The sequence below is a fragment of the Trichoplusia ni genome, chromosome 22, assembly GCF_003590095.1.
Source record: "Trichoplusia ni isolate ovarian cell line Hi5 chromosome 22, tn1, whole genome shotgun sequence".
Lineage (NCBI taxonomy): Eukaryota > Metazoa > Arthropoda > Insecta > Lepidoptera > Noctuidae > Trichoplusia > Trichoplusia ni.
The window spans coordinates 1,368,659-1,382,462 of record NC_039499.1 but is presented as its reverse complement, the minus strand read 5'-3'; the positions used below and the strand labels follow the sequence as shown (position 1 = coordinate 1,382,462).

At 38.1% G+C, this 13,804-nt stretch overlaps 1 protein-coding gene across 4 annotated transcripts in view; it reads right to left on the bottom strand.

Annotated features, from left to right (window-relative positions):
* LOC113504490 (transcription factor Sp9) overlaps positions 1-13,804 on the bottom strand; it is a 67,910-nt gene that overhangs the window by 9,110 nt on the left and 44,996 nt on the right. The window contains exon 1 of one of the 4 annotated variants that reach the window (XM_026886805.1): positions 10,572-11,403. The exons of the other annotated variants lie outside the window; for them this stretch is intronic. Within the exon in view, the coding sequence (XP_026742606.1) occupies positions 10,572-10,625 (54 nt within the window). The 5' untranslated portion in view covers positions 10,626-11,403. Of the gene's footprint in view, positions 1-10,571; positions 11,404-13,804 lie in introns of those variants that run through there. 4 annotated transcript variants of the gene reach the window in all.

Sequence of the window (13,804 nt, the reverse complement as noted above, 5' to 3'; positions counted from 1 at the left end):
CGTCGCCGACGGGCAGGAGTTCTTCGCAGACAGTTCCAAGAAAAAGTCGTTAAACTCACGTATTTTTGGTAGCAGCTTAATGCCAGTAATTTCCAATGAAATTATTATAATTAGCTCCATTTATACGATAGTAACAAACAAATAAAACGGCTGGAACACAGCGCCGGAGGGCACGCGAGTCACTTTTCCATTAGTCGAGAATCGAGATACGACTTGCTCCGATTTGAAACGACTATTTTATATTGAAATTGAGGTTTGCTGCTGCAAATTGAACTCGCCGTTCACTTGACTTATTGATCTAGAAGTGCACCCCTTTAGCCATGGATATTATTAGACTAACTGTACCGTACTTAACCGTAGCATTTGCCCGTAAGACCTAAGTTTGAAAGCATTTTATCATTGTTTCAACTTTTACAGCTACGATAAAGACGCGACTATGATCATAGTAAATTAATTCAAAAGCACAAATAATTTAGAAGACACAATATACCTCGATTGCCTATTTTCAGAGCAACAAGTAATTAACCTATAAACAAATGTTTCGGTACCTAGAAACACATGTGACATTCAATAAAACCGCAGTGACACATGTCGATACAACGCGATGTCGCAATTACTTGACATTTCATCCGGTCATACTCAATAATAGCGTGGAAATTTTTTGAAAGCGACCGTAATTTCCTTCAACTTCTGTTTCATATTTTTTTACATTTAACTAATTGAACTGAGTAGGATATTAATTGCTGAGAAAATTACTGGCGCAGGCCCCCCGGGCCTAAACCACAAAGAGTAGACGCACAACGCAACGGCATAGAGCAGTCGTCTCATAAAAACGAACAATTATGCATTGAACTCTTTGTTTTGTAACAATTACCTAAGACCAACGTTTCTACCATATTTTCTTCTTCATAAGTGGGGTGATTTGATTACCTATATGCAGCTAATAATATGTCTTCTTACAGGTACACGCATAAGAACAACGTGGATAGATACAATGTAGCTACTTTACATATAACTTGCAGTCACAGAGTTCTACATAGGTCTCATTACAAATCGCACTTAATAAGGTTTAATGATTTTTAATATTGCCGTAGCTAGGTACCTAGGTAGCTAGGTGCTTACAATGTTTCAGTGTACCTACTTCAATTTAAAGCAATTGAGTTCTAAGGCTTAATCAAAGAATTCTCTATATCTGTTACCTAGTAGGTATGTGTCAAACAAGTTTCTTAAGCCAAGAATAATTCTTTAAAACAACGTGCTAAAATACTTTACAGCTAAAACCGATGTTTTCAATCACAGTCGTGAACCGCACTAGTAAAGTCCATTACTTACTTATAACAATAGCAACAATTAGATAATAAAACAAAAGACTATAATTTGGCGTCACGAAAAGTGGTGGTGAACAATCGCGGGTGTATAGCAACTATTACGAGGCGTTGAGAGCTCCGTCGTCACGTAGCGAGCGGCGGAAGAACAAAGCGATGTACTAAACAATTGAACGGCCACAAAAAGTCCCATAATTCAATTTGCATCCCGCTAGATGATTGTAATAGCTGGCAAGACGCAAGAGCAAGACTGGTACGGTTAGGTGCCGCGGGCGCAGCGCTGCAACCAGGCACCGCTGAGAACAGCTTTCGCCGCTTTTCAACACTTCGACGAATCGATTAGATTGACGTGTTTCTTTCGCTGATTTTACCTATTACGGGCAATTTGCTACGGATTTTTCACTTTACTCGGTTGCCGGTTGATGTCAGCATCATAATATTACGTTTTAGCAATAGGCACTTTTAAATTGAAAGCGGTTTTCCAAGTTTTTTCAGACACAACAGGAAAACTGTGAAAAATATTTCAAAGAACGAACTAACATTACTCAAAGTCAAAAGTCAAAGAACCGAGAAGAAGACTTGAGGTTAATATAAGGGGGGTCTAACACAATGTAACAGCAACACGACTCACGAGTATTACGCATCTTGTAGCTAGTACTGATATGGTAATAAAACAAGGTAACGCCGCGAGTCGCGTCGTATCGGTGCCGTGCGTGTCGACAGGCGAGGCGCGAGTCCGAGGTGACTCGCGCATTATTATGATAATGCAGGCGGAGCAGATGGTATCGCCCGCTATCCGCTCTCGTAACACAATTGAATTAGCATAGCATACCGCGGCGGGCGGTCGTCGCCGCGCCGCCACGCGACCAATCCACCTCATCATCGATTCCGTTTCGAGACTTATCGATTCAACTATGATATCTACAATTTCATCACATTAATCTAATTTGTTGCTAGATCGATGTTCACGCTGAAAATTGTTCTCACGATTGTTACGGATGCCGAATATGACTCGGCTCGCGTTGGGCTTCAAGAAGAACCACGATTCCTTGTCGTGAATTGTGCAGCAGGTGGGACTATTTCAGTATTCATAACGTTACGATGACTCTATAGTGTGTAACCACTTATTAGATTAAATAACTCATATGTTACTGAAATCAGTATTTTTACTCGTATCAAACAAATAACAGTCTTACATTATCTGGCTCTTGAGTGTAGAGTCGAAGTATTGAACATAAATGCAACTGCATTCGAAACCACTACAGACATTCGCAGGTTTCCATATTCACAAGAGGACCGGATAAAGTCAATACAGGACCAACACTTCATCGCAATTTCGAAGCAGTTGCTAGTTGTGCTCGTAGGTAAATTGTGCTAAACGTTTCCACACGTCCGCTCGCCAGTTGCGGCGTGTTGTTATGAATGAGGACCAACTGAATGGACTCACCGCAGACCGCAACGCACCGCTTGTCAGACGAGACCATTCCATCTACTTTAAATAATTGCTCTAGCCATAGATGCATAAACATGTAGAATAGGGCTTTTTAACGGCAGCATGTCCTTCTATGGAACTCGGTTTAATACACCTGGAGTTATGTGACAATTTGATGGAAAACACATTTTAAGTGACAAATAAGGATGCCTTAAGCAAATTGCTGTGCCCTTAAAAGCTTCTCGACTTATATATGAAAATTCGTGGAATAATCAAAACAAACAGCGATCAGCAATTGTCACCAGCCAGCAACCCCGACAAAAGATCAACAATGTGACTGCATTAGGGCCATCAAAGTCAGGCGCGGTTTAAACTCGAGAGTGCCTCGAGTATTCATGGAGGAGGCTGCCGAACCCCGTGATATATGACCTCTAGAGAGGGAGCTAATGGCCCTCCGACCCTCTCAAATCTGGAGTAAAAAGGAACCGGGAAAGATGCAACCATGAAACTTTAAGAGCTATTTTATCTGCCCAGAGGTTTTCAGACAAAAATAAAACAGAAAGGACTTTAAAAGTTGATTTTTGAGATGCGTTTACTCCAAAGGGAAAATGATAAATGGGTTGTACTAAGGATCCATGCATGGATTTGTATGCACGAGGTACAGTCGCCTACCTTATATTACGCACTTATATTAGGTATAATAAAGGACTCTTAGAATTAAGGAAAAATAAAATACAAAGTGAATTAAATTTTTTGAAATGAAACGTGAAAAAACTAATTTATCACTGAAGCAAACAGTATCGCTTCCCCAAACTGTCCACAAGTCGGAAATATATTAAACAATCCATGTCATCTCCCGATTTTAAACTAACAGCCTAATGCGGTCCCCCAGCAGTTAGACATCCGGATTCATAACACAACCGCCACGAGGCTCGCGAGTGTGTTTAATGGCCACTACAATATAAGGAGCATTTGTTCGACTCCTACAAATTGCAACCGGGAAATTTACACTTAAAAGCCGGATACTGTATAGTAAATAGTCGCAATTTCCGATATATTCTTGTAATGTATGTGATGTGCGCTGGTTTTACGGTAATTGAATAGATAATTCTAAATTGTATGGGTTTAGCCTTGTGAAAATAGATGATGGTTGTGTACTTGTATTTGTATGGAATGTTAGCTTGTACACTGCATAATGTTTGTACGTAAGGATATGTTTTGCTTTACAATAAGTCTTGTATTACTAGTCAAAAGATTTACATGAGGTATCAAATAATAAAATCATTTGATAGGAACATAAGTGACACCATTAGAAGTGACAGTCACTACACCTCATAAATAATCCGTTACAGTGATAAGAGTTTCGGCGTCTGTATGCGTGGTATCGGTGTCGGGGCCCGGCGGGGCGCACCGCGGGGCGCCGCCAGAACTGGGAACCCCGCTTCTTTGTAGCTCGACTAAGTGTTAAATTAATTGTTGCCCACACACCAATACCCTTTCAACTAACCACGGCTTTATACCACAAAATAATCAATATTGATTCAGTTTCTATCTATTTATAGCCACTAATGTTCAAAGCCTATTCCCATTAGTCTAATACCTCAACACTTTTCAGTTGACAGTAGAACAATAGTGAGCCGCTTCTTGAACTTTTTTATCCGGTAGAAGGTATTAATTAGTGGTGCATCTTCGAAAATAACCTTCTCCGTTGTCGGGCCATCATATATTGACAGGGCGCGCGATGACGGCGCTGACGGGCAGCCGGCGCCTCTGGGCCCGTGACTTGCAGCTTGCCTTCATTACGCGCCTCCGAGCCGCCTCCAAGCCGCCCCGGTACCACTCTACACACTAACAAGCCGGGCTAATGCAATGAGTTGCAAAATCACGACTCATCATCGGACCTATCCCAAATATTTCTACCGTTCGACAATCGTCTCTACGCTTTATGAACAGAGATCATTATGCCACGGCAAATGTAGAGACAATATCCAGGAGCTGTCTTGACCGATTTCGATGACATTAATGACTCCCAAATCGGACCGATTCTTTCAAGTCTTGAGGGTTTTGAAGCGACTATATTAGTTTCCTTTGGGCGGCGGGAGTGGCGGAGACCACTATTAACTGAGGGCGGTAACAACAAAGAGCTCTAAAGGAGTCTCTTTGAGAGCCATCATTGAGGGTGACTGAGGCGGCGACCTGTGTTGCAACGAATCTGTACTCCGATAGTTTGTTTAGCCATTATTGGATGACCAATTGTTTAAAGATTTCCTCAATAATAATTGCCGACTATAAATATTGTTGGGAGTCTCAAACAATGCAAATACATTTCGCAAACCGGAAAATATAATAATAAAAATGAAAATGAGGTCTTGGAATAAAAACAAGTGTGAATCACGTAGGGCATTCAGTCGATAGCATCTGACAGCGGATTCCTCATTTTCATGTAATTATGACTCGAATGCAGAATTGTTTCCTGGACTGTTTGTGTGATTAAATCGTCGATTCTGTTCTTTGGCTGTCTTTTCATTACCCATCGTTAAGTTTGCATCTATTGCTTAATTGCTTGTGCGGTTTTTTTTATTGTAGCAGTCAGTTTGAATAGTGGGATCGAGACTTTACTGCAGGTCATTAGGTTTGTGGCATCGCCCGCATGGTCTGCGACTAAGAATGTTTACGGCCGTCATGTATGGCGGTCAATTATGTTTGCTCATGCGCAGCCATACGTCTTCTTAACGACTTCTCACATTTAGTCTTCCAACTCGTTATGTTGAAAACAAATACTTAATAATGCGAGTTTGCCAGGACTAAGGAGTTTTTAAAATGTATTTACCTTAAACATATGTAGTGTCGACATATACCATTCAATATAGCATTAGTGCTTTATTTTGCAAACACAACTTTCTGAAAAATTCTAGCTCTCTCAGTATTGTGCTTATACGAGCATTTTTAATTTCTAATAAAACATTATTATAGCATGTTTATAAAACTCGTATCTTATAGAAGTACAAAAACAGATATTGTTCTTATATCACTTATGAAATAAGAACACCATTTCACGAAAGATAACACTGAAATTCCAAAGAAAAACTCCAAATAGCCACTTTAAAAGATCAAGAAAGACGTAATTGATACTTAAAGTGCAACAATTATCTCGTAACGGTACAAAATTATTGTCTAACTAGCATTAAAAGGTGTTTTGCGGTTGCGGCAGGAAACTGCAGTTGCGTTGTGGTCACACCGTTTTTATCCAACGTATGAATGCGAAGCCTGAATTAATAAGGCCTTCTACAACTCCGCGACACAACTAGAATAATTGACGCACAATCTAGTCGTGTCCTGCGGTGTTTTTGCAATTTTTAACGCAACTAGCAACGTTCCTAATTGGTAGGTGTGGTTTGAGAAATAGTGCGTTTTTTTTGTCGCATTTGTACATGCGTTTTTTCGTCGCAGTGTCGCTGTAGGGCCGTGTTTTGTTTTTACTGACGACAGATGCTTGGATATGTTTAGCTGTGAAGTGAAATGTAATGACATGCCTATTTGTATTGTTGAGCGTTTCTTATAATGTTCAGTCTGTTTCAATACATATTTTTTACCACTTTAATCAATTATCCGATGCCGCAAAAGTGAAAAATGTATTATTTACTGTAAAAAAAACAGCCTCACTTACGGCTGCACGCAGTAGCAATAGAATGCATGTGACAATAAGTTAGATACAAGAGAATGCATGTGATGTTTCTTGGTAAATATGAGTATTAAATAAATGTAATTTAATTTACAGACCCAATTTATTTATCGAACAATACCTCACCGAACTTCAACAATCAAATTAAACAGCAAACGAACCGAAGTGCGACACAAAATGCGCGACAAAACAATTACACTTGCGACTATAAATCGTCTTAACACGAACACTGACAGATTTGCACTTCATTAGTGATTTTTTTTTAACCCTGTCGCCGCCGCGCGCCTAACATTGTTAAATTTGTCGCCGGAGTGCGTCGCGTTGACGGATACCCACGTAAATAACTTGATGAGGAGGTGGTGGAGACGTTTGGGAATTTATTATGGATAGCGTCTGTTAGATGTGCGTCTGTCATGCCTAATACTGTTGTGTTTACTTTGATTGTTAAGTTGTAAAGATCTGTGTGATATTGCGACGGAAATCAACGTCAATTTGTTTTAATATATTTTTATGATCAGTTTTTTTTTACAAGTTTTTGTGTCAAAAATTAGCTTAAACAATTAACTGCTAAGAAAACTTTGAACCTTTTAATTAGATACTAAAGTTTCTGATAGTCCAAAATCTATTTGATGATTCTGATTTAGTTTAGAACCTTACTCAAATAAACATGAGTGGCTACAAAACAGACCTCTTTAGATACAAAACTCGGTTTCTTGGATCTACGATAGAATCCAGTAATAAACAAGTAAACCAACACGCAACGGTCTCAACAAACAATATCGCACGCATCATAAATATCAATTTACAAGATAAAGATAAGCGTCTCAGTATCAATCTAAAACCGTCACATCCATGAGCCGACTGTTTAACGCTCGGCCGGAATGTCCCCAAGTACCACTAAATATTACCACGACAGCTTCATTTAAATACCTTTTGTCAATGAACGGGTTAACACGACGAGTTGCAGCTATAAAAAAGAATTATGGCGGGCCCCGTCGCTACCGATTCGAATTTATTTTTTATTTTTCCATTTTTAAAATAATTGGTTCATGCGATAAGTATTTTAATTAGACATACGTTTGTAGTGCACGTGTTGTTTGAAAATAAATATTTGTTATTTATAGACTGATTTGTTGTTTCACATTAGGCTATTATGATGATATATCTACAGAGAACGAAGACGTGAAAATTACATTTTTAATAAGGCGGTGATTTTAAGTACTTTATTATACTGGCTGTTAATTAGGTTTGACTGAGTTAATTCGTTTAAAGCTGCTCTACTTATATTCTTTTTTCAAAATTATTAAAATGAAACTACAATATTATATGGCTGGAGTAAAAAATAAAAAGACTGACCCGAGTTTACTATGGCGGCGGCGATTCTGTGTTCAGAGGTCGGTAAGTCAATCAGCGAGGCAACGCCGGCGCCAGATAGCCTTAAAAACTAATTTGACACGTAGACAGACCAACCTCGAAAATAATACATCGAGAATACAGAAAACTTGAAACCCAGTTCTGTATCGAACTTAATATTGTTTACATTGTATTCGGAACTCAAAGTAAGCACTTACGACATGTCCAGTTACAAAACACAAATCCTAGCAAAAAATACAAATGTAAGTCAACAAAAACTGCATCTAACTAAACATTTTAACCGTAAGTGGCATCGTCCTAAAGTTAAAGTGTTTAATCCTAAGCAAACCGTAACACAAAGGAAAGTTTCTATCAAAAGTGACGGATCTCAAAACGCATTGTAGCACCCCGTATTAGGGTAATGCCATTTTGCTATTTTAGCGATACACAACAACGTTATAGTTGCGACTGAGTATCGGATTTGCGACCGTACGGCGTCTCATGGTACGATGACAAAGCAGAGTACCTTAATCCCCATAACAGCCATTTAGGAGTATTACAAATAAAAGTTTGTCGGTCCTCGATTCGGTTGAATGCCACAATGGCCATTCAAGGGGCTTCACGCTGCGCCCGCTGTGAATGGGCCAGCGCCAAAAAAATCTATTAGACACGCATAATGGTCCCGATGTATGGAACTGAAGTGCGGATGAGATGAAAGTTCTTGATTTGGTGTGTGAAGTGGGTGACGGAGATCTGTGATTGATATCAACGTGAATGACCTTGGGATTTGAACTTGTTTGTAATACACATTTCTTTGTAAGACGTAGGTGGATGTCAGAGGAATGTTTTGAAGCGTCACAGTTCTGTTGGGCCTCTTTACCGTTGATACTTTTTATGATATATTTACCTACATTGAGTTTGAGAAAAAGTACTACTTCGGATAGACCAGTTTTATTTCTAAGAGAAGCAAAACTAATGAAGACTTCACACGTTTTAGTAATTTATATCTCGGCGCCCTAAAAACAATAGGTACACGAAATTAAAAATCAAAAAGGTAGGTTTTTTTCATGCTTGAAACTTTAACATGGCAAATAGCGCGGTATCCACAATTTCATTATTATGAAGAACCGGAGAAAAGAAGAATAGATAGTAAAATGTTTTAAACATTTCAAATAGGAGTGTTTGATAACAGTTGACTTCATGATTGTACAACAAAAAAGGAGAGCATAGTATCATGATATCAAAAAAAAAACAAGCAGCTAGAGTTATAAAGTCATTGGCAATTATTTCGGACATGGACGAAATGATTAAAACAACTACGGAAAACATAGAAGCCGGTCGACATCTCTTAATACTGCAGCCATTTTATATGACAGTATGACATATTGTCGGACATAAATCTTGTTTCCCAATGTGACCTAAAACTCTAGGCTTCGTAGAAATCGCCAATGAATCATATTTCTCAGGACTCGTAACGGCATCAAGAATTTACAAGACCAACCCACGTACTCATTGAATAGCAGATCAACATCACGATTACAAATAATAAAACACCTATCTATTGTTTAATATTAAAATTACTGAACGAATCTCAACAAAAATACTGTCCAATCTTCAGAACAATACGCATTGTTCTCTATTACAAAACTCAATAATGTTGAATCTCTGATTGAATTCGAACAGGGAGTATGTTCTCGTTGACAAATATTTTGCAGGAAGATCGATGGGAAGAGGAAACAATCGGAATCGTATTCGGGAGCCTTTGATTGTTTGATTGAGCACCCCTGACAATTGGCAGAGGTCGGAAACATTGATACGCGGAATTGAGCTTTGCCAATTTGATTTGTTTGAAGAATATTTTATGAATGTCAGGTATAAACAACATGTGGTTGTCCTAGTGATGTTATCAGAAATAAATGTACATACGTGTCGTACATGAGCGTTTTCGTGATAAGTATCGCGGTGACATGAAAGTGCAGGCTTACAGTGTAGGCTAACACATTCATTTGACTGTTTGTACATACATAAGTATTAAAATATTTCATATTGAATTTGTTAGGACGTTTGTAGAGTTATGCCCTTAACGCGACGTTATTCAGTGGTTTCATACACGGAATAGTTTGATAAAGCAATTTATTATATTTATATAATAATGGTACAAGAATACATAAGGAATTAGCAAAGGCAAAACATTTTTATATGGGTAAAAGTGAGATCTTTTTCTCTTATTTATTCTTATTTATATACTTTACAGGCTATCCTATAAAACTAAGCAATCTAATTCAATGCTTGTAATAAATTCATAAATAAAATAGGTAGGTATTAAAAAAAATAACTATAAAAAACTAGTTCACACTTAAAGAGATAAGAATTTACCGTCGCGTCGGCTTTTTTAGTAAGATTGTTGAGTAAAGATTTTTGTGCCACTCGGCTAGTTAGTTAGTTCAATTAGGTAGCTCGGTGGGTAAAATATAATAATTTTAATTTTTATTCATTATACTGAGATACATCTTATCTAGATATATAGTACCTAAGATATATAAATAAATAAAAAGGAAGGGCATGAAATAATTTGAGCAAAATATGTTTTTTAATATCTAAATTGTAGAGTTACAATAAAGAAAACCTTGCAACAACTATTATTGCCTTTATGATTGCGACCGAAATAAAATTGTGGACAGAAAATTTATTTTGGTTTACAATGTTTTGTCAATCAGCTGTAGCTGTCAGACTAGTGGGTATGATCGTAACCCTAAATAGAAGTTCACAACAAACTTACAATGGTCTTGTTTGAGGGCGGCGCCGGCAGCGGCGCGTACATATCAGTGATCATTGCCACGAACAACACTAAACGTGACACATAGCGAACTCGAAAACAATTACAAAGTGTCACTTGTTAACGCGACGGTGTCCGCATATCTGACGTGAGCGGTGCGGGCGCGCGAGCGACGTGTGGCGCGCGGCGAGAACGCCCGCGAGCGGCTCCGGCGCGGGGGAGGTCGACTGCCGCGAGGGGGGCGGGGAGGGGAGGGGAACCAATGGGCGGGGCTCACCAATCCCAGCCTCTTACCGCGCCCCGCCCACGCCGCGCTCCGCCCGCAAGGTCGCAGGGCGGGCGTATCGATCGCACGCGCTCGCACGACCAGACTCCATTTTATTTCGGCTCCCTTGATTTGCATAAACTTTTTTGTTTCAAATTATTGCTTAGTTGGTACTTCGACGTATTGTTGGATACAATTGCGTTCCGACTCGTTGAAGTTATGGACATGGATGTGAAGACAATAAAATTACCAAAGCCGATACGCTTCAACAAAAGCTTTAAGTTTTTTTAAATTATACAGGGACTCTACCATTGGTAAATGAAAAAAGCGTTTCTAGCTAGTGTATTTTACATTAATTCTTCAAAGAACTCACATGGCCTTTACTTATGGTAGCAACTTAGTAATTTGCTTTCAATATGTACTTGAAACAGTTTAACATTTACAATTGGCTTCAGAACAATTACGAATGGAGCTTATTAAATTTTATTGGAGCAAGGTGTAAAGTGTTAACATAATGAGTACCTGCCTAATTATACAAGGAGTATTTATTCCTAATAACGGGTGTCTCAGCTATTGGTAACATAACCTTAAATTTGAAATGAGATAGTTTTGTATTTAGCCGGTAAAATGTACTATACTAATATAGGTATAGGTACTATGTGATTAGACAACTGATACAGTATTTACAAGTAATTTATATTGGGTGTATTGTAAATTTTGTTTGGCGCAAAACCTCTTTTACAAGTAACAAATGTTAAAAGCTAATTTCGTATATTAGTAGCAGAAAAACAATTATGAATTTCCTACATATCTGGAGGTCAAACTGGACACATTTTGTGTAAAAACTTAGAACAGGTATAGGTAAACAATTTCAAAGAGACATTTTCAATTTTATATGTAAGTCTTAGAAACCAAGTCCACGTAAAGGAGTCTTAGTTTCTTTCCATGGGATCATTCCTCAAATATAACATTTTACATTAAGTTCCAAAAGCATTTCATTTCTAAATCCATTTCAGATTAAAATCTGCTCATCTTATAACAGAATAGAAGAGTTTTCTAGAACTGAATTTAGTTAAGAGTCATCTCAAGAGACAGAATAGTCGTCTACGTAGATAAAATATGTTAGTCCTATAGGTACCATGTCTTTTGCTAAAGTCTAGGTACATATCTAGACTGGCTACTGAAGATGTGATTGCTTGAATTGACACGACTGACAGAATTAATTCTGAATGTTCGCTTCGAATTGATTAATTCAAGGATCTGTTTTACCGACTGTTTGGAATAGGTTAAAATCCACTGGGTACACTATTTTCGTTATAGTAGTTATTTCTTATAACATGGTGCTTTTATAATAAATAATTTATTAATTGAGTTTAAGAAGAGATCAAATATTTCGATTTTGAACAAAAAAATGACAGATTGTAAAAAAGAGAAAATGGTCATCTGTAGACCAACGGGTCATAATACAGAGGCAGAATTAAGTACGTACCTAATATAATATTTTTTAAGAAAGTGTAGTATGGCAGTGATAAGTCTCATTTCATTTCATTTCATGATAACAAAAAAGTTCATCGCGACACCAATCTTAACGTTTGGAGAGTTTTGAGGTAAGAGAGTCTAAAATTGTAATTTAAAAAAGGACAAATTTAATATTATGCAGCGTAAAGACCTTGAGTCCTACAATCTCTTTAGTTTTTTTTAATGAGCGTCTTGTTAAATGTCTAAGTATCGTCAGTTCTGATAAAGTTACACTAATGACTGTGAGTTGGGAATATATAACATGAATTTAGGTGCCTTGTTTTCTTTACAAAGAAGAAGGTTTTGTAACTGGGTTTAACAAAACCAAGGAAATTGTTTGTTTTAAATAGTAAAACTTACTATCGAATATGCTGCTCTACATTCTGTTAGAAGCAAAAGTAACTGCTAACTAATAACCAACTAGTGGCTCAATGTGTGATTGGGGTGAGCTTTCACCTAACTTGAATATATTTCTAATCACCTTAAAATCTGTCCATTTCCAAATCCCCCAACACATTTCCCCTTCACCCGAACATCTGACATAACGTTATTACGTCTAATGGCGCCGGTGAACGACCAACAAGGTGCTAAAGATAATGAAATATAATGCTCACCACAAAAAAAAAACATTATAAACACGACCAAATAATTCGTAATGGCACATAAAAAAACGAAGCTACGAAAGTTTGCGTGAAAAAAACGTGATAGCGCCCTTCCGAGCGAGTTCCTTCAGACGCTAAACATTCTCAGAGGGACGTCATCGCTTCGAGAATAGCTTAAACGGCTAATAGTTTTATGACACGCATAACACGAGTAAAATGCTATGACATGAACCTAGCAACATTGAACTCTACGCATCAGGAGTTAAGGTGTAATTTCGCTGTCTAAACAAGACCGGAAATGACAGTCGCGAGGCATTATAGCGACATTAGACAGGGGTGCCATCGGGTTCATAAAATAGTGAAATCGTGGCGAGGTGAGGGGTGGAGGGTGGAGAGGGGTAAGAGGGCGTGTCCGGGATAACGAAATAAAAATGCTCAGCTCGCTCATGGGCCACCGTGCGAACTCCGCTTAACGCAATAAACATTTTAATTTGAACGCGAAACTCACGCTGAGATGTGAAATTACGACGAGAGGGCGGCGTGTGCGGAAGAAATCAAATTACATGGAAATTTCATGATGCCGTTTTTGCGAGCCCATAGGAGATAACAAACCGAACATAAAAAATGTTCGTAATACGCGACAAAAAAAATAATGAAAATTCTGATGTTTTAGGTGTTTTAGCAAGTTTGTGTTATTTCGTGTTTTTGCTGATTTTTCTTCTACTTTCACTATATTTTTCTACACTTACATTGAGCATTACACATATTTTCACAAAGAGATTCTATTTCAGTCTGCTTTGTCTGCCGTCAAATCCTAAGAAAAAAGCCATCTTAGCTCATCAAGATAGAGA